The sequence below is a fragment of the Camarhynchus parvulus genome, chromosome 6 (assembly GCF_901933205.1).
Source record: "Camarhynchus parvulus chromosome 6, STF_HiC, whole genome shotgun sequence".
NCBI lineage: Eukaryota > Metazoa > Chordata > Aves > Passeriformes > Thraupidae > Camarhynchus > Camarhynchus parvulus.
Window position 1 is genome coordinate 499,219 of NC_044576.1, and position 21,680 is coordinate 520,898.

General features: G+C 47.7%; 1 protein-coding gene across 1 annotated transcript in view; it reads left to right on the forward strand.

The window, feature by feature from the left end:
- The window catches only part of CDH23 (cadherin related 23), a 202,492-nt gene that overhangs the window by 81,566 nt on the left and 99,246 nt on the right, over positions 1 to 21,680 (forward strand). Inside the window, 3 exon segments of the mRNA XM_030951192.1 lie at positions 2,738 to 2,866; positions 10,108 to 10,186; positions 20,261 to 20,373. Coding sequence (XP_030807052.1) covers positions 2,738 to 2,866; positions 10,108 to 10,186; positions 20,261 to 20,373 — 321 coding nt within the window.

The window sequence follows — 21,680 nt, forward strand, 5'->3', positions numbered from 1 at the left end:
AAAATTTTGGTGGGCAAAGGAGAAGCCAGGGTCTTAATTACAGTCAATGCCACCACACTGGGAGGGGACCCTTGGGACGGGAAATGTGGGTGGGTGTTCAATCCCTGGTGTTCAGTCTGGAGAGAGCTGGAGAATGTCAAGGAGCACACAGGCTGGAGCTCTGGGTGCTGGCTCCTTCCCCACCTCGCACGCAACACAGGAAGGTGAGATTCAGCCCTGCAATACATCTGCCCAACCCCACGCTCAGGAGAGGGGGGGAAAACCCTCTCTGCCCCCTCCAGGCAGCTGGCTAGAGCTCTTGAAGCATGTGATTTAATCAAGATCATTGTCTTGATGCAGAGCTACAAATGTCAGGAGGACACGGAGGGCTATGCTTCTCTCTTCACAGCAGCGGGCCTGGACACTCATACACTGCAGGGCAAACATCACAGCCTTTCAGCCCAAGCCCTGCTGTGGAATTTTCCCCAGAAACTTGGTTGTTTTTGTTTGGTTTTTTGTTTTCTTATTTTGAAACATAGCTCATTTTATCTAAATACTCCAGCGCAAAGAGGGTCTCTCTGTTTTTGCTTCTTTATCCGTGTCTGTCACTGACACACTTTCCTGGGCTGTGTTACTGAGCTATTTAGCAGGTTGGAAAATGTGGGGCCAGACACAGTCCCTGATGGAAATGTAACTTTCTTCCAGGATTCTGATTTCCTTAGAGATGCAATGGGGTCAGCTTGGCCCATCCAGCTCTGCCGGGCCCTGTATCCCAGCAAAGATAAAATGGGGGCGCATCTGGTACTTCATGGAATCCCACAATGGTTTGAGTTGGAAGGAGCTGTAAAGCCCAGTTCAACCCAACCCCCTGCTATAGGCAGGGACCCCTTCCACTATCCCAGGTTGCTCCAAGCCCTGTCTAGCCTGGCCTTGAACACCTCCAGGGATGAAGCAGCCCTGGAAGCTGCTGGAAGCAGCCCTGGAAGCTGCTTTTCTGGGCAACCTGTTCCTTGCTCAATACACTCCTGGCATCCAGTGCTTTCCAGCTTGGGAAATCCAAGGACTGAAATGTTGTCTCTGGACTGGGCTGGGTGGCAGCTGTGGCAATATCCCCTTGCCTTGGTCAGTGCTAGTGATTCCTAGAAGAAGAGTGATGAGAAAATCCAGGGCAAAGCTGTGCTGGGAAAGAAATGTGAGGATTGCATCATTGTAGCAGGAGCTGGAAGAGCAAATGCAGATTTTTGTCTGCCTGATGAACATGGGTTTCATCCCAAGTTTGCATGGTCCAGAGTGGGAAATAGGGTGATGGTGGGTTCAGGGTGGCAGCAGGGATTGCTGAGGAGCATGGGTGCAGGGCAGAAGTTGTTCCAGCCCAGGGATGAAGGCAGCAAGCACAGAAAGAGGCTGGAAAGGACAGCAGGAGAGACTGGAAGCATGCTTGTTTTTTCAGTGCTATCTCTGATGCCTGAAACAAAATTTAAGAGGTGAAGGGGAGGGGAAAGAACATTATCTGAAGAAACAAAGGACTTGAACCTGATGGCACTAACAGCAGAGTCGGAATAAGCATCCACCCAGGCCACAGACACTGAGCCCTGCAGGTTAAGAGGATAATGTACAAGCTGAGTTGTTGAACAGAGTTTAAATTAACATTAATCTTCTGGCAATCAGTCTTTGCCCCTGCTCAGAGCTGCTTTGGAGGAGTGTGTGGCAGCCTCTGATGGTCACCTTCCAGCACAGTGCCTGATTGGGGGTAAGGAGACACTGATTCCCTTCCCTCCGTGCGCTCCCTTTGCTCCTGCCCTTAGCGAAGGGCTGGGGGCTTTGGGGTCACTTCTGAGCACCCATGGGACAAGGCTCCAGCAAGAAAAGCAGGAGAAGCTGGTGGCAGTGCCTGCTGCTGTGGCCTTGGCTGCTGGAGGAGGGTCAGGCTTGGAAAAGAGCCTGGTGGGATGTGATGGGCCTCTGTCCTGGTGGGATGTGATGGAGTGAAAGGGAGCTGATCATGGAATAGTTCAGGTGGGAAGGAGCATTTAAAGACCATTTAGTCCAACCCTCTGCCATGGGAAAGGAAACCTTCCACTATCCCAGGATGTTCCAAGCCCCATCCAGCCTGGCCTTGGACGCTTCCAGGGATCCAGGGGCAGCCACAGCCCCTCTGGGCAATCTCAGCACCCTGTCAGCCAGGAATTTCTTCCTAATACATGACCTAACCCTGCCTTCTTTCTGTTTAAAGCCATTTTCCCTTGTCCTGTCCCTCCATCCCTTGTCCCAAGACTGTCTCCAGCTCTCTTGGAGCCCCTTCAGGGACTGGAAGGGGCTCTGAGGTCTCCCAGAGCCTCCTCTTCAGCTGTGTAAAAACATCAGCACTGTGGGTGTGAGAGAGGCTGCTGGCACCCACCCCTGGGTCTGACCATGCTGAGGCACTTTAGGCTGTGTCTGCATTAGGAAGGAATTTACATTTTGAAGTAGATGTTGAACAGCATTGCTGCATTTTCACTCAAAATGTGATGAAAACTAAATTGGTGTTTGCTTCATTTGAAAGGGCTGATGCTGCAATGAAATGCATATTGTATTTCAGCTTAGAGGGTGGTGCAGTGGACAATAATTCCAGCAGGTAGCTTGAAAAAGAGATGATTACCTGCACTATTCAGAAATCCTGTCCCAGCTACAACCACGAGAGACTTAATGCTGCTGAATAATTCTGTTTTTCTGATCGAAATCCTTTCTCTCCCCTCCCTTGCCCCTTCTTTTTTTCAAGGACCAAGACAAAAACAAGCCTCTGTCTACTCTGGCCAACCTGGCAGTCATCATCACAGACGTGCAGGACATGGACCCCATCTTCATCAACCTGCCCTACAGCACCAACATCTACGAGAACTCGCCTCCGGTAAGGGCAGTGCTCCTTGGGGTTTCCTTCTGAAACAGCACAATTCCAGCCAGATCCAAAACATTCAGCCCCTTTTTACAACAGTCAGCCTGAGCACAGGGGTTCAGGAAACCTGGACCCCAAATAAATTATTTTCTTGAGGGTTTTTTCTTAAATTCTGTGGAGGCTTTTTGTTGTTGGGAGCAGACAGTGGCCCCGTCTCCTCCCCACGGTCTATCTGCATGCCATTTCCAATAGAGGACTTGAAGGAAAAATCTAAACGTTCCTGAAATGAGGCAGTTTTGAAAATGCCAGAATCATCAGCCATTTCAGCACTTTGAGTCTTTTCCCCCAGGTTTTGCCAAATTGGTCCAATCATTTTAGTTCTTCTGAAACTCGGTTTGTCAGCAAACTCGCTGTTTGTGGAAAAACGTCTCCCAGCCCCTGAATACAGCAGGGATGAGGTTGTTTATTTTCCCCCACAGATGTCAGGGAGCGTGGAGGGCAGCTTGGGCTTCGGGAGCTGTTTCTTGAGGGAATCTCATCTGGGACTTTCAATGAGAAATTTGTCTCTTTTATTTTTGGTACTTTCCAGTCAGGATTAAAAGTACACTCTGAAATGCAGTAGAGCCCTTGCAATCCACCCAGGGAATGGAGACCATTTTGGAGACCCACCAAGGGCTTTAATCCAAGCACCAGCCCTCCTCCACAGCATCCACAGCTGTGCATCCCATCACTTTGTCCACAGGGAAACATTTTGGTGTGTGGAAGGGAAAACCCGCCTTAAAATCACACCACGTGTGCACCCCATAGCTTGTATGGTGCTCTGGATCCCAAATGCCTGGTGGCTCTGTTCAGAGGGAGAGAGAACTCCAGTGTGCTTCAATTTATGCCTTTTTATTCACTTTGGGGCAGAAGTGGACATGGAGAGTGCTGGATCAATAGGGCTGAGTTGTACTGTCCCAAATCCCGTGGTGACACAGCACACTACCAGAGGTGGCCAGAAAAACCAGCTCGTTCATGAATTATTCACAAAGTAAAAGTTTTGTTGGTATTAAGGAATATCTCTGGGATGGACAGAGTGAGCTGCAGGGAAATAAAACCCCACAAATTAGATCACACTTAACTAGGAGGAAAAAAAAAGCTTTAAATGAATTTAGAGGAATGAAAGTGCCGTAAGTATTAAAAATCATAGACTGCATCACCTCCATGGAGTGATCTGGTATCCAGGAAAGGGAATGTCTTCCAAATAATCATATATATTAAGGCTGAAGGATCCCTTTGTGTCAATACACCAGCATGAACCACAGTTATTCCTGGAACACTCACTGTTTGCAGTCAGGGAAGCAGCAAATTGCCACTGTGCAACGTGACACAGGAAAAGGAGGAAGGAATTCCCACCAGGTTTAGAGATTTTAATTTCTCTTGGCCACGTGCAACATCTCCAAAGGCACTGAGGTATCTGGGATGGATAGGTGCCACCAGAGGCATGGTGAAGAGGAAGATTGCTGGAGGTGGGGACTGCTTTGAGTGGTGTCACCCTCTGGTTTGGACCCAGATTCCCAGTTTTCCTGGGAGAAATTCCACTGCTGAAACAAGGGTGTGATTTGCTTTGGCAAGCCTGGTGTTTAACACAGAGTCATTTGGTTGGAAAAGACTTCAAAGTTCATCAAGACCAGCCATTAATTACGTGCCTTTTTGTCTCCCAGTGTAGATGTTCTCATCAGCTCTACCCTACTCCCTGAGTGGAGCCGGGTGTAGAGTGAATGTCTTGGTTATCAAAATGATCACCACCAGTTTGGGTGGGGAGTCTGGGCTTGGCCAGCTCCCACCCAAAAGCAGGCTTGCAGGTCAAACCAAGAGGCTGTGGCGCATTTTTGGGTGATTTTTACCCTGACATGTGACTCAGCAGGTCAAAATGTGCTCAAGGCATCTCATCCCAGCCCTAAATCCACGGAGCCACTGCTCCCGTCTCTCTTCTCTCTTTTTATCTGTGGTGCACAGCATGTCTGTGCTCCCCTATCAATGTATCAGGCAAGAATACCTCATCTAAAGTGTATACATTACCTAATAAAATCCTTCTTATTTGGGATTATTGCATCAAATTTTAATTTCCTCACTCGAGTAACAGCATGTCAGCCAGCCTGTCAGTGGAGAGCCGATAGAAGGTGAAAAGAGTGGATAAACTGCAGCAAATTACCACAAACAGATCTCTATCAGCCCTTTGACTGGAATTGACTGGAATTAAGAAGTGAGAAATGGGATTTTTTTTGCCGTGGCAGCTTTCTGAAGCGCTCACCCCCCTCCCCTCCTCCTGCTGCAACGCTGGGCTGCGCTTCGCCTTTCAAGTCCCTAATCCTGTAAGAGAAGAAGAAGAAAAAGGGGTGGAGGGGCCTGAGAGGGGAGAGGAGTGCAGTTGTAGTTCTTATTTCTCTCAGGCCGGGATCTGGGAGCATAATTGAGAAGCACTTTGGGCAGGTGCTTTTTGTGACACTGAGAAGAAAGCAATTTCTTATCGGGCAGAGGAAGAGGACGCAGCAGGGAGAGGCTCTGCTGTCCCTCGAGGTGTTGTATCTTCTTTCTTGATGTTGTTTATCATCCCAGCATGGCTCAGGCATCTCTCCCAGGGCACCCAAGTGTGCCTGCAGCTGTGGCAGAGCTCTGAGGCGTGTTTTTCATCCTCAGGAGGGTTTTTGGGTGTCTGTCCTGGCAGCAGCTGGAGGTTGGGTGGTGTGGTTGGTGTCCTGGAAAGGAAGGGTTGTGCAAGCATTGCCACAGGCTGCCTGGGTAGTCATGGAATCACCATCCCTGCAGGGATTTAAAAGACGTGTGGATGTGGCACTTGGGGACATGAGTTAGTGGTGGCCTTGGCAATACTGGAGGAATGACTGGATTGGATGATCTCAGAAGGCTTTTCCAACCTGAATGGTTCTGGGATTCCCTGTCCTCCAGACAGGCTGGTAGGGGCTGGAGGAATGGCTGGTCTGGATGATCTCAGAAGGCTTTTCCAACCTGAATTATTCTGGGATTCTGTGTTCTGCAAACATGCAGATAGGGGCTGGAGGAATGTCTGGATTGGGTGATCTCAGAAGGCTTTTCCAACCTGAATTATTCTGTGATTCTGTGTTCTCCAAACATGCTGGTAGGGGCTGGAGGAATGGCTGGACTGGATGATTTCAGAAGGCTTTTCCAACCTGAATGGTTCTGGCATTCCCTGTCCTCCAGACAGGCTGGTATGGGCAGGAGGAGAGGGGCCATTTCCCCTTGCAGAGCTGCTGTGACGAGCCCCTGCTTTTCTGCACCCCAGCTTCTGCACCTCAGGCAGCGCTGCAGCTTCCCTTTGTGGGTGCAGGAGGAGGATTGCACTCTCCAGGAGACAAGCTGAGGGCTGTGAATGGGTGCTTCATCCCACAGGGAGCCACGTGAGGCCAAGAGTGAGGCCAAACCCCACTGGCACACAGCCCCAAGACCAGGACTTGTATTCCCTCATAGTACAATGGTACAGATAACATGTCAAACATCATTAAAACAGTTTTAATTCTTCAGCACCATCCCCCTCCTCCTCAGAAACTCCTTGAGTTGAAGAAATAATGTAGAATCAGTGCTGGTTTTGCCCTAGAGTCTCAATAGCTCCGAGTTAATTCTTTCTTACAATATTTCCAGCCCATCAGTGTGAACACTTTATTAAAAGCTCAGGGTTTTATTAAAAAAGGATTGATTTACCCCTGCCCCTCTTCAAAAACCCTCTGATTTTGTTTGGATAATGTGCCATTCTTTATTTTCTTTGCCTTTTTTTAAGCATAGGCTTTCCCAGATTATTACTTTTCTAAACCTTCTTCCTCCTCTCCCAGAGGGGAAGAGTTATTCTGTTCTCTCTGTACCCACCAGCCACTGCTGTCTGCAGTGGGCGGGCGAGCTGTGACTTGTTTTAAAAGCAAACTCAGGGATATTTGGGAGTTTCTAAGAGCTCCAGGCTCTTGCCACAGTTTGTGCCATGTGCCACTTCTTCGCCCCCTTTCCTGGGAGCTTCAAGGCTGCACCCAAACGCTGTGGTTGCTCAGGAAGGGAATGTCCATCCCCAAGAGGCGGCATCTGCCAGACTTGTGGGCACCTGGATGGAAACCAGGTGGGATGTGAAGGATCTTGCTGTGGTTCCAGGAGTGGCATCCATGGGTGGTAGGGAAGCCAGCACCACTCCAAGATGTGTTTCTTGGACACTGGTGAAACGTGGCTCATCCCCAGGAGGTGCTTGTGGAGCAGAAGGCTGCAAGGAGAACGGGGGGGAGCCCCAATGCCAAAACCCAGCAGCAGGATATCATCATCATCATCATCATCATCATCATCATCATCACGGGCCTGCCGAGGGCAGAGGGCGAACCTCAGCGTGGTCCCTCACAGCCCTCATTCCTGTGATCAAATCTCTGGATAATTTCTTTCCCGTGGGCAGCTCTATGGCTGAGATATCCGAGTGGATTCGCTCTCCACCCCTCCCAAACTTCCCCTGCTGCCACATCCCCGCTCACCCTTTTATCTCTGCCTCCAGCCCTTCCCCCTGGCTCCTCCAGGAGGGGCCTCTCTCGCAGACAAAGCGGCCCATTGCTATTCCCCAGCCGTGGCAGGGCCCTGCCTTCCCTCTGCAGGAGGCAATTCCCATTCCGTGCCGCTCCCGAGCCGTGTGACAGGTGACAAGGGAGCTGTCACACGGCCCCGGTGCCTGCTCCCACCGCCCCTCCCGCTGGGCCAGGCACGGGAGGGGCTCCTACCTGCCCCGTGGGCTCGGGAGATTAAAGATTGAATTTGATTCTGCCGAATGTGAGGGTAATGCATAATACAGTACAGAATATATAATAACACATAAAATACAATATATAGTGTATAATATTATTTATATACATATATAGAGAGTATATAGCTATACATAGAATGAGTATATATATACATACAGTACAGTACATAGACAGTATATATATATACAGTATAATACTATTATATTGTATAATATATAATTATATATTATATATAATTATAATATATAGACTGTATAATCTAATACCATTTATATACATATATAGAGTATATAGATATATAGAGAGTGTGTATATATATACATATAGTACATTACAGTATATATACAGTATATGTATACAGTATAATACTATTATGCTGTATAATATATAATTATATATTGTATATAATTATAATATATAGACTGTATAATCTAATACTATTTGTATACATATATATAGAGTATATAGATATATATAGAATGTGTATAGATATACATGCAGTACAGTCTATATACAGTATATATATACATTATAATACTATTATACTGTGTAATATATAATTATATATTATATATAATTCTAATATATAGACTTTATAATCTAATACTATTTATATACATATATATAGAGTATATCAATATATAGAGTGTGTATATATATATATACATACAGTACATTACAGTATATATACAGTATATGTATACAGTATAATACTATTATGCTGTATAATATATAATTATATATTATCTATAATTATAATATATAGATTGTGTAATATAATACTATTTATATACATATATAGTGAGTATATATATGTACATACAGTACAGTACATTATATAGACAGTATATATATATAGTATAATACTATTATACTGTATAATTATTTATTATAGAGTATACTATTATACTGTATAATATATAATTATATATTATATATAATTATACTGTATAATAATATAATACTATTAATATGCATAGATAGAATATAGATATATAGTGTATATATATATATATAACTATATATAGAGACATAGTGTATAGTATAAAGTATAATACATTATAAATTATACATTATAATTTTGCATTGTAATTTTACATTATAATTTATGCAAAACTATGCTGGGACAGGGCACCCTGAAATGCATCACCACACCCTGAAACACATCACCCTTTTTCTTCCCCTCCACTTTGCCCTGCCCTCCTTCCCACATCCCCTGTTCTGCTTTCCCACCTGCTCCTTCCCCACTCTGGCAGTGGTTTTCTCTCTCTCTGTGCTCTTGGGAAAGCACAGTTATTGTCAGTAATTTAGAGGCTCTCTGGGTGGCTGCTGAGCCTCAGCAGCCGAGTGCTGCTCAGAGGCCAGTGACCTGGGATTTATGGCTAATGCTCTCGGTTAATAACATGGATTTACTTAAGGAGTCTGTTGGAATGCCCTCGGAGATCAGGGAACAGGCAGCCTGCCTGGCCCTCAGAGCCTTCTTTATGGCCAGCAGCGGCATCCAGCCCCCAGGGACAGGGATGTGGAAGTCCTGTGAGTCCCTTCTTTCCACCAGTGATGTTTCAGCTTTCCCTCTGGCCTTCAAATGATGGATTGCGGGGCAAGCACGAGGCTGCCGACCCGCTATGCTCCCTCGTTAGATATGCAAACGCCTCTGCTGACATTTCCTTTGAGGGGAAAGAAAAAAAATAATAAAAACTTTGCTGCTTTCCCCACTGTTAATAAGCCAATGAAAACAAGAACAGCTGAGTTGTAAATTTTTTCACACTACATTAATTACGGGCATGTGCATGTGTTGGTATTCACAGGGGCTCACTGCACTGCGGCGGGGGAAGTTGACTTATGGAGCAGGATATTTTTATTTCAGGAGCTAAACAAGAATTTTGGATCCCTCTTATGTTGTTCTTGTCAGTTTTGGGGGATTCTTGGATCTTTCTGCTGGGCTATAGGAACAGTGCAGGATGGAGGATGAGGTGGGTGAGCTGGCAGCTGCAGAAGCTCCTGCCCGTGGGTTCTCAGCATCTGTCCAGCCCTCCTTCTCCTCCTCAAGGGTTTCAATTAAAATCTCTTCAGCTCACTCAGTTGTGCAGCTGGATGCTGATGGTCAATGTCAGCAGCCCTTATTGCCTGGGGTGCCTCATCTGAGGAACACAGCGGGAGAAGAGGCCAGGTTGAAATTGGGAAGCCAATGGCAGATCAAACTCAAGGTGGTGGTGAAAGGGAATTGATTCCTGGTTGTGATGCCCTCAGCATTCCCAGCTACATCCTGGGGTGGGTTAGCAGAGTGGATCAACACTCGCACCAGAGTGATGAGTACTGAGCCTGAGCTGCTTCGAGGGCAGGCAGTGGGATTTTCCATGACCTGCCATGTGCTAGGACAGATTGTCCCTCAGCAGCTGGCCCAGGGTGAGAGGTGCAGGTCATTGTGGCAGCCCCAGCAGTGCTGTGACACCTCTGTCCCCTGTCCCTCCCCAGGGCACCACCGTGAGGATGATCACGGCCGTAGACCAGGACAAAGGACGTCCCCGGGGCATCGGCTACACCATTGTGTCTGGTGAGTCCTGGGGGCATGGAGGGGACAGCAGGGATGGAGGGATGGATAATGGATGGATGGATGGATGGATGGATGGATGGATGGATGGATGGATGGAAGATGGATGGATGGAAGATGGATGGATGGATGGATGGATGGATGGATGGATGGATGGATGGATGGATGGATGATGGATGGATGAATGGATGGATGATGGATGGATGATGGATGGATAATGGATGGATGGATGATGGATGGATGGACAGATGGATGGACAGATGGATAATGGAGGGATGGATGGATGGATGGATGGGATAACCCTGCAATAAGTCTTTGTACATCCCATCCCTGCGAAATCATGGAGTAGAATAGATAAAATGATTTAGACTGATTTAAAGATGTTTGTTCCAACCCCCCTGCCATGGGTAGGGACACCTTCCACTAGACCAGGTAGCTCCAAGCAAATTTTTCACATTGAAATGATGAGCCACAAACAGCTTGGCTTCACACAGCCCCATAGAGGGGATGTTTTGTTCCAGGAAGGAATGGGACTGAGTATGGACTGAACAGCTCCTGGTGGTTTCTGTGGTATTTCCCAAAAGTTTCCGAAGATGTGATGCAAGGACTGGGCCTGTGAGGGTGCAGAGCTAGAGGAGGAAGCTTAATTAAAGTGGTGGTGGCTTTGTGCCTTCTGACAGGATTGAGCCTGTCTTTGCAGTCTGGCTCTGAAGCCTGGGAACCCTTCCTGGTGTGGATGAGTGGATCACTGCTGGGCAATGCTTGGCCCCTTTGGCTCCATAGCCTGAGGATCCCTTCTGATGGCAGCAGGGGCAGGGGCAGGGCAGGCTGGGAAGGTGTTTCCAGATAAAACTCAGCTGCCTTGTGGAAAGGCCAGTTTTGGGGGGCTTGGGCCTGCTTCATTTAAGATGCCTTGAGTTCAGCAATCTCTGCCATAGCCCAGCTGACTTTGATGCTACCAGGGCTGCACTCAGATGCTGCTTTGGTGAGGACAGACAGACTGCTTGGGGTGACCCAGGAGCGAGGCACCAGCTTGGTGGGTGTGGGTTGTAACCCTCTTCCTGGCATCATTTTATGGGTTGTTTTTTTTTTTTTTCCAGCAAGAAACAGGGGCAGTGCCTCCCCTCCCCGCTGTGCCACATGCTCCAGGTGCTGTCCCCACATGCAGGAATAATTTCCCAGTTTCTTTTCCTTAAAGCCCAGCCATTTCAAACCCTCTTTTAATCAGCCTCAAGGGTCAAGGTGATTTCACCCTGACTTTCAAGTCCACTGATCCTGACTGCAAGTATCCAGCCTTTGAAGATGCGAGGATTATTTATTCCCTCTAATTCCCTCTGCAATTTATTCAAGAGATTGTCCCAGATTGTGGGTATCAGCTGGCCAAGGTGCAGCAGGGACTCTCTTCTGGCTGATACAGGTTCTTTTTCACTGGAGACTGGACTGAAACATCAATCTGATTTTGCAGAGGTTGCTGAATTATGGTGAGGATGGTAAAATAGCTGTCAGCCTGGCCATCCTGGATGGGCAGTGGGATGGTGGAGGGAGGATCAGGGTTCTCTGGGATCCAGGTGGAACATGGAGAGAGCTGCAAGGAGATCACTGCACACAGCCTTGCATCTGCTTGTGTGTGCCAAGAGCTTAACCCTTGCCTGCAGTCCTGCCTGGTAAGGGCAGCTCTCCTACCAGAGAATCCAGCTGAACAGATCAAAAGAGCGATTAAACTACTTTGCACTGTTATTTTTTTTCCCCCAAACATGAGAATTACAAAGTGTTTTCCTAACTGGCCAGGAATCTTTCTCCTGTCATCAGCAGGGTCTTATGGAGAAGGGGTTGGATGGGAAAGATCAGATTCTGTGGACAGAGCTGATGTTGCTTTCTGATGTGTGAGAGTCCAGACACAGGACTGGTATCTAATGTGCTTCCAAAATCCTGCTCAGCCAAGGCAAGCCATTTTCTTTTTGGCAGGCAGGTAAAGCCTAATTAATTTCTCATTATACTCAATCACTATGGTAAAGGTCAGCGAGCAGATTTTTGCGCCCGAGCTGGAAAATTTTTATGGCAATTTTGCAGGAAAAAAAAAAAAAAAAAAAAAAAAGCCTAACATATGGGAACGGGGAAGCAAATTAAATTAGAAACCAACCGTAAGCAAAAGTGAAAGTGGCTGGTAGAAGTAGTAATTAAACCTGGCTCTTCAGCTCCCTTCCAGGAGGGGAGGTGGCAATGATGCTGCTCCCATTCCCCTGCAGGGATGCATGATGCCTTTTCCCAGCTCTCAGAGTTTTTTGGGCACAGGGTTAGCATGTGGCTGGTCTGCTTTTGCCTTTTGGGCTGGTATATCCAGCAGTAGAGAGCTGAGAAGCCGCCTGGCAGTTCATCATACCTTTGGTGTTAATGCCTAAAGCATCGGTGCGATTTGGAGGTGGGGTTTAAAAATTAATTTGGAATTGCTGCTGTCCCGTTCAGCTCCATCCCTCGGGCAGCCACGTCTGGGGATGTACTGCAGCAGCTCTTATTTATACAGCTATCTCCAGCACAAGGTCCTCCCGTGACAGGAACACAATAAAACTAAAAGATTAACCATAACCACATAAAATAAGACTTGAGATCTAGCTTTATGCCGCCAGCTTACAAAGCTGTTAAGGCTGAGATGATGGAGGAGCGCTGGTGTAGCTGTGCCATGGCTTTGGCTGCTTGTCCTGCCTGCGCTGGGAATCATTTCCATATCTAATAGGAAAAAGCCATTCAGTTGTTTCTGCCCCTTCCTTCCCCTCAGAGTGTTTTAACTCCAGGAAAATGAACTTTTTCACTTCACACCTTACCAGGACCGGGCTCACTGCCCAATAGAAAAAGAAACCCAAATTGAGACCTCACAATTCAAGCCCCTTGTGCCAACAGGCTGGTCAGTGCCAGGGCTCCCATTGCTCCAGAGGGTGTTCCTGCTGCTTCTCCTGTGGCCAGAGCCCTGTGTTAGCTCTCCCTCCCTCCCTGGCTGCAGTGACAGGTTGGAGACGCTCAGCCACTGAGGTCAGGACTCTGTTTGAAGGACAGATAATTAATCCAGCAAAGTAATCCACAGCTCCTTTTTGGCAGATTTATGGAGATAGCCTCTGTGCTGGGGACTCTGCCTCATCATCTTTCATTTCCCAGGCAAAGCCAGTGACTTGTTGTATAACACGACCTGTTCTAGATAAGGCTTTTCATTTAGGGGAGCTCTCCGGGCTAACAGAGATTGATTTTCCCGGCGGGAATCGGGAGGGCCCTGGCAGTTTTGGGCAGGATCAGCCCTGCAGACGGCAGTGTGTTTTCACATTTGCTGCCTCTGCACACTGCCTGGGGCACGGGGAATCCTCTGGCTCTTTAAGGGAAGGATTTTCAGCGTGAGTTAAACAGCAATTTAATTAATAAGCGGGAGGAGACTTCAGCCCGCGAGCTCTTCTTAGGAAAACGTATTGACTCACGTGTTGCTTGCTAGCAGTAAACTTTGGGCTTCATTTATTTCCAGGAGACTTGGAGTCTCCTGGCAGGAGGATGTGAAGGTGATCTGTGCTGCTTGGGCAGGCACTGAGGGGTTAACCCAGGGGACAGGGTCCCACATGTCAGTCTCTCCCTGCCTGACACATTTCAGGTACGGTGATGGATGGGTAGTGGGAGATTGCACAAGGGCAATCTATACGTCCTTCCTGGGGCTTGGAAAGTCCTTCAGGGGAGAGGAGAGGGAGCTTTCAGTCAGAGATGGTCCTTAGGGCTATTCACAAACCCTCAGGGTGGGGTTCTTCCCCCCACCCCCCCCAAGTGGATTGTTTTATGAGACTGGTGCAGTTTCTAGCAAAGCCTCTCTTCCTTAAGCTGGTGCACCCCGAGGGAAACATGAATTAAAAATCATCATTTGCACAATACAACAGAAGTGTGAGTTACAAAAGTCTGAGGGAAGCTGAAAATAATTGTTCTCCATCTTCTGGATTTCCTGCTAAGGAATAAAATGTCATATTTAGATATATTTTTTATATATATAATATGTATGTATGAGTAATTAATTAGTGCAGTAGCACTCTTAGAACATGTTGTGTGCTTTTAACAGAGCCCACTGCCATCTTTATGAAAGTGCAGCATGAATCCTTGAGGAAAGGTCAAGTGGCCAAAGAGGTCTCCAAGCCCTCAGCTGCTGACATCCCCCTCCATAGCTTGACCTGACTTAATAAAGAAGGCAGAGCAAAGCACTTCCCTAAAACCCTTAAACCAGATATTAGGGAGCACCCTTGGAAGTGGGGACCTGCTCGTTTTGCTGTTGCCTACCTTGCTCCAGTTTTTCCCACATTCTCCTCGCTCGGTGAACTGACGGGGTGTTGAAGCCCTCATAAATTCCAGCTGCTGGGAGGGCCTTCCTGTGTGATTTAAAGGCAACCATCACAGCAGAACATTTCTGTAGGAGGACACGCTGATGGGTGGAAAGGTGCCTGGCACCGAGTTATCCATCAAAAGCTGTTTGTTCCCACCCTGCCAATGCAAGGGGATGAGACAGCACAAAGCAAAGATGGTGGCTGCGGTCACAGCCCCTCTTCCCTTGGCTCAGTTGCCCCCCATCTTCCTGCAGGCTGTTTTTTGTCATCGTGTTGGCATCTGGCTTTGGCTCCCTGGCAATCCAGGAGTCGTTGGAAAGAGATATGATTGGGATAATGGTTTGCGTGGCAGGTGGTCCCCCAGCAAACGGCCCGCTGTAATTAAAACTATACATTCCCTTTTATGTGGAAACAGGAAACAAAAGCACCTTTTCTGCTTAATCTCTGGGACTTCCTGTTCAGCTTCTTGGGATTTAGTGTGTGTTCAAGGTTGAGCAAGCTGGTCTAGTGGAAGGTGTTTGGAATGAGATGATCTCTGAGGTCCTTTCCAACCCAAATCTGTCTGGGATTCAATGTTCACCACCAGGGGAGAACAATGAACCTGGACCACCTCTGTTCATGTCGTGGCTAGCAAAAACAACTGGTTCTGAGGTGGTTTAATGGAGGAATTCTGGTTCTGAGGTGGTTTTCCATGGAGGACTTTCAGAAAGCTGTGGATCCTGGAGATGTGGGGTTTATGTCAAAAAGCCCATTTGAGATGATGTAGGGGAACGATGGTTGTGGTCCAAGACTCAGAATCCTTTTGTGTGTGGAATTACACTCAGAGCAGAAACTCTGCAGGTTCTGTTCTCCTCTCTGGTACTCGGCCACAGCTCCCAGGAAATCTGGGAGGGGAATTGCACCTTGGGTGATAAATACCTCCTTTTATTTCCTTGTACTGTACATTCCGTTCTAAAAAAGGGAACTGTGCGAGCATTTGGTGTGAGCTCCTTTTGTGGCTCTGCAAGATCACAAGTTCTGCTAGAATGGACAAATCTTCGGGGAAAGATACTAAAAGGGCCTGATTGCAGAGCAGGCATGTGAGAAGCAGTGCTGGCACACAGCTTTGGGCTCAGATCCATTATCCCAGAGAGCTGCATCTCCGCAGAAGAGCAGCAAACCAAGAGGAGGAGGGCACACTGTTTTTATACAGCACCTCGATTTGTAACAACAAGCTCAGGTTGTAACAACCAGTTTTCCTTTGGAAATTACTTGTTGCCTTTGAATTTAAGCACGGGGCAAGGTCCCTGCCCTGGCAGTGCTTCCCTGCCAGCAGCCTGGGGGCAGAAGCTCAAGGTGAAGAGCAGCGAGGTGCTCACGGCAGCTGATGGACTATTTATCTGCTAATAACTGTGTCTGTTGCTGACTCCATGAACCACGTCCAACAGCATCTATTTCTGTGCCCGAGGAGCCCTGACGGAGCACATTTTGATTAATAAATTATCCGGAGCAAGGTGTGTGATGGGTTCCCCTTTCACATCTCGTGAAAGTCACCCGCTCCAAGTTCAGCCCCAGCTCCCAACGTGAGCAGCCCTTCCTGCAGAGGAGGTGGGGAAATCATCCTGCCCTGGGAAAGCCCTGACTGACAGGTGGCTCTTCACTAGAGCAGGGCAGTAGCTGCACCTCTCCCTTGAAAGGTGCTCAAGGCTAACGGGGTAGGGAGGAAGAAGGAGATATTGATAGTGTGTTTTTTTCCCTCTTTTTTTCCCTTTTTTTTCCCCACCCCCTCCTCCTTTCTCTGGGTTTGAGCCAGTACTTTTAACAGCCTTTTTAAACTGAGAGCTTGGCTGAGGGCAATTAAACATTATGGCTCTCATCTATAAAACCCCTCGTTATAGCAGTGTTTCTCCAAAATGATGCCTATGCCACCATCCGTTCCTCAATGAGCTTGGAAAAACACTCTGAATGGGCTCCTGTGATCCATCCCAGTGCTCCCAGCCCAGCATCCCCTCAGTGCCTGCCTTCCCAGGCTCCTGTCTGGCTGCAGGGTATGCAGGAGCTGCTGCTGCCCCTGTACCTGCACACAGGATGAGAAACTTCTCCTTCTTCTTGACCAGTGTCATAACAAAAAGCTGGGTTTACAGGTCCTGAGCAAGCCTCTTCTTTGCCAGGTGGGATCAACAAGTCTGCCAGAAGTGGATTCATGCTGCAGTCCCAAAGTTCTCAATTTTTTCTCGTTGTCATTCTCCCCTTTCCCTCTGTTTTTCTGATATTTAAAACATTTCTTGCCTTGATTTCCTTCTCTCTGCCCCCCCCTTTTGCTGTTCAGCCTTTCCTTTCCCATCCTTTAATTTCTGCCACATTCCTGCGTGTACCTCTGGTCTCTCCAGAGAGAGGAAAGATAAAACAGGCTAATTTCTCCCCACCTTATTTTATTTTCCCCCTTGTTCTCTGGAGAGTGAAGGCACATGAAGATGATCAGAGAGATTTTGACAAGGAAAACGTCTCGGGAAATGGGCATTGTTCAGCAGTGTGAGTGCTTCAGCAGGGATATCTGGTCAGAGCTATTGGAGACATTTCTTCCTCTAAATTTGCTAATTTGCAAAGCCAGGAATTCTCTGCTAGTAGAAAGGAAGCCCCAGTGGGCATAGGGTGAATGTTGGGGAGGATGAGCTAGAGAACAGCCTCTGATTTGCAGCCTGGGAGGCCTTTGGGCCCCCAGTTTGTTGCCCATCCTTCAAAAAGCACCATGGTCAAATGTGAAATGCATGACCCCTTTTTAGGACACGTAACACAGCACTGTGTCTAGTCAAATTCCTCCCCTATTGACCTAATTCCACCAAATTCCATTGTTTCTGCATTTTATTACACTTCATATCAGGGGGAGGTGACCCTGAGGAACAAACTTTACCATGGCAACCTGGTGTCCTGGAGCATTTAAATGCCTGGCAGCACAGTCCCATCCATCTCCTGGAGCGTCCTTCAAAGCTGGGAGCAGAAGAAGCTTCCCAAGGAGTCAGCCATAAATTACAGCAGGAAAGGGGGAAGTCAGGATGGAAAGAGGGGAATTGCCCGAGGGAGGAGACTGGAGATCTTCATGTTCAGCAGCAAAAGATCAGGGAAAAAAACCCACAAGGCCATTGCTAATATTTTAAGTAGCCTGGTGAGCTCATTAAGCTGGCGAGCGGTCAGTGGGGCATTGGGGATGGAGAGAAGAGAGAAGCAAGGACAGGAATGGGAGGAATTCTGTCCAGGAGGAAGATGGAATGGCTCAGTAATGGGGAGAAAGGTGTCAGGGCACTTTAGGGCTCTGGGAGAGACAGGAGAGGCCAGGTGGCTCCTGGGGTGGGAGGGAGGGGATGGCCAGACCTGGAGGCTTTGGCCATCCTGAGGATATAACCCCACATTCCTCTTCACAGAGAAAAGCAAGGCACAATTCTTCCCAAGAATACTTCTGGGTTTCACGTTCTCTGAACCTCAGAGAAAGGAAAAACACAATTCTTATCACTTGCTGTGCCTGTGTTTGTGCAAAAGTAGAATGCAACGTGGAGATTGTTTATCCAAAGTGAGGATGTTTTGTTTCCTTGGCCTATCAGGGCCAAGAGTGTGTGTGTGGACTGTTGGGTGACAGTCACAGGATTCAGAGCAGCGTGAGCAGGGTTGAGTGCTTGGCAGGTTCAGTTTTAGATGTATAGAATAATATAGTATAATAAAGTAATTAATTAGCCTTCTGATATCAATGGAGTCCTCCTCACCATTCCTCCTTCGTCAGGGCCCTCGCAGCTTTGCTGTACAAGGAAGGAGCAGCTGTGATCCAACAGGGGTTGGAAGGGAGCAAGGTGGATGCTGAGTGATGGGAAACAACTTTCTGTGGCAGCAGATCTGTCTTGCAGCTCCCTTCCAGGGAAATGACAAATGCTGTGTGTGTTTCCTTCGTGCTGAGATGTATTGAGAAGACAGGATTTATTTTTTACTTTCTTTTGACTGGGATGACTGGAATTTACCTGCAGGGTTTCCTGGCTCCTGTCTGTGTCTGTTCCAAGGGTTTCTGCATGCCTCAGGGTGCTGAGGGGAGCTGTGTGGGTGACCATATGCCTGGATATATAACCTCCCTGCTCATCACTAATTCAGCAGCCTGCTCTGCTTTTGTGTCAGGCTGGGGTCAGGTGTCCCAGGCTCCACACACCAACTGCTGGCTTTTGTCTGGCTCACAGGCAGAGCACCTGGAGCTGCCACAGCACATTCCCAAGCAGGATATTGTCCTTTTGGTGTCTGCTGGCCATGACACTCGAGCATTATCGTTGGTCAGGGTCTATGCACAAATCACAAACAGGACGGGGCTGCTGGGAACGTGCCTTGAGCTGTTTTATTTTCCAGCATCAGCCTCATTAAATGGTTAAGAGAATGGGAAGATGCCAGCAGTTCCCATCCCAGGCAGTAGACAAAGAACTCAATGTTACAACTCACTTTATAAGTTTTTTGACCAATCACACAAAGCAAAAGCACATTGACAGTAGTTCTATCAAATTATTATAAGCACACGTACCTTTTTTTTTACCTTTGGTTAAAACAATGCTTGCTTATTTCAAATAAAAGACCTGCTTTTAAGCCTTAAAACACAATGCACAAAGCTCCATTATTAAGCTTAAAACTTCTTAATATCTTTCTAGATAAACTTTTCTGCAGCTTAGGGAGTTATTCTAGACAAGCATTAATACACAGACCATTGTTCTATTTGTCCTTACTTTTCTACTTTTTACATAATTTTTCTGCTGACCAATCTCATGGCTGCTGCTTAGCTCTAATCACAGTTCTGCTGTGTCTGAGGCCTGCCTTTTGCAGCTTTCCCAAAACCCTCTGATTTTATGGATTCCCACAGAGCGTGTTGTCTTCATCCCCTCTGGGTGTCCGATTCCAGAGGAGAATTCAAGCTGGGATGGGATGGGATGGGATGGGATGGGATGGGATGGGATGGGATGCTCAGTGGCATCCTGGCTGCTTGCCTGCATGCAGGGACAGACACAGGGACCAAATTTGGCTCCAGCAGAGGAAAACCAGGCAGCTGCACAGGGTCAATGCATATGGCAAGAGCATTAAAGCAGGGCAAGTGCCGCACTATTTTGCTGATACTTTCACTGGCTTCTAATACATCCAGCTAAGAAATTCCTGAGCTGTGTGAGGCTTCTCTATTACTTGATAGAATTTTTTTCTTTCTTTAAGCTCTGCAGCCTCTTCTTGAGTACATGTGGACTCGTATCCCCCTCAGCACCCTCTGGCAAGCTAAACCACCACCTGTTTGTGGAGAATTCCTCATGGGCTTGGTCCATCTGTGCCTCCCTGTGATTATCCTGGGCTGATGTCCTTTAACCCCTGGATTTTAGGAGGGAGGCCATGCCCACCTCAGGAACACAGTACCCTGCAAATGCAGGTGGTCATTCAGAGGGGAGCAGCTGGATTTGGTCCTGCTTTCAGCTTTGCTGTTGCAGATTTTAATAACTAAAACCCTTTGAAATTCTTCAGCTGCCTCCAGCACTGGCAGCTTTTGGCTGTGGAAGGAGAGCCCCATTTTGAGCCCTGAGCTGGGACAGGTGAGAGGAGGAGGGCAGTGTTAGAGCCATGAGATTTCAAAGCACTTTGGAATGGTGTGCTAGGTTCCTAGAGCCCACAGCTTGCAGCTTGTGTCCTCTTGCTCCCCTTCCTGTTGCCTCCAGCACTTTTTTGTGCCAGCTGCTTGTGCTCACATTCCTGTTATTTTTCTCAGGTAACACCAACAGCATCTTTGCACTGGACTACATCAGTGGAGCCTTAACCCTGAATGGGCCCCTGGACAGGGAAAATCCTTTCTACAGCTCTGGATTTGTCCTCACAGTGAAGGTGAGACTGCTCCAGCTGGGAAGCATATGGACAGAGCAGGATGGGAGGACATCCTGCTGGGGACAGCCATTTCCAGATAATGCTGCAAATCTGGGGGATGTTGTTCTCTTGGGCATCCAGAGCCATGATGTGCTGACCAACACAGTCTGTCACTATAGGACATGAAATAACACCACACACGCACACACTGATGCTCTCAAGGTGGAAAAGGGAAGTTTATTTTCCGACTCCAACATTTACAGATTTCCAAAAGTGACAGTGCATTGGAGGGTGAAAGTGCCACCTCTCCAATGACACTGGACAAACCAACAGTCCATCAAATTTCTCCTCCTCCATAAAAGAATGTAAAACAGTAAGTTATTTACAGAAAGTGTGTGAGAAAGTTCGTCACAAGAATGTAAACATCAGAAGGCTTAGAAAATCCTAAAAAATCAGGGCTACAACAGTCCCCTTGTCTGGTGGCCCAAAACATGATGTGTGAGGGCATTTTTGCCTTCCTGCCTACTGGCAGCATGCAGATACCCCAGGCTTGCATATGGCACCAGACACATACCCAGGCACCTGAATTGTGCCTACTTTTGCCTGTTTTCCCTCTTTCTCCCCACCAAAGCCCTGGATAAACACGACATTTTGTCCTGTCAGCAGGCAGTGGTGTAACAGGGCATCATCTGTGCCTTCCTGGCACGGGGAGGGAGTGATGCTGGAAGTTGCCTTGTCAAGAAAAGGCACTGGAGCGTGGCTTTCCAGCCCCACCAGCCCCACCTGAGAGTGACTCCCTGGCTCTGCTCACAGCCCTGTAATTAAAATCAATACCAAGCTGGGCAGCTGGTTGGAAACACATTTAGAAGTATGGATTCTGCTGGGCCAGGGTGGGGAAAAATCAGCAGCGTAGGAAGGGTCATTGATTGGGAGGGAGGCAGCCAGCACATTGCCTTCTTGTTCTGGCAAGTGTGATGCCTCCTTGGAGAGGGGCAGAGGCACAAAAAATCACCCCTCTAGGTCCCAGACACAGTTCACACTGTGGAGCTTTGTGTGTGAGGAGGAGATCCTCACCCGCCCCTGGTATCGTTTCGTTCAGGCTTTTATAGTTTCAAAAATCAAGAGAGGGTGGGTTGTCTGGTTTTAATAGGGACAAAAATATCTGTTTAATCTTGGAAAGGTTTGTGAGCCTGAAAACTTGCCCGTTTTCCTGCCTGCATGACAATGGAGTTCCAGCCATGTTCTGTTGCTCTGACAGATTTCCATGTCCTCTCCCCACAAACTTCGCATCCTCCCGCAAATGCCAGCTCTGTGCATCCCGCATCCCC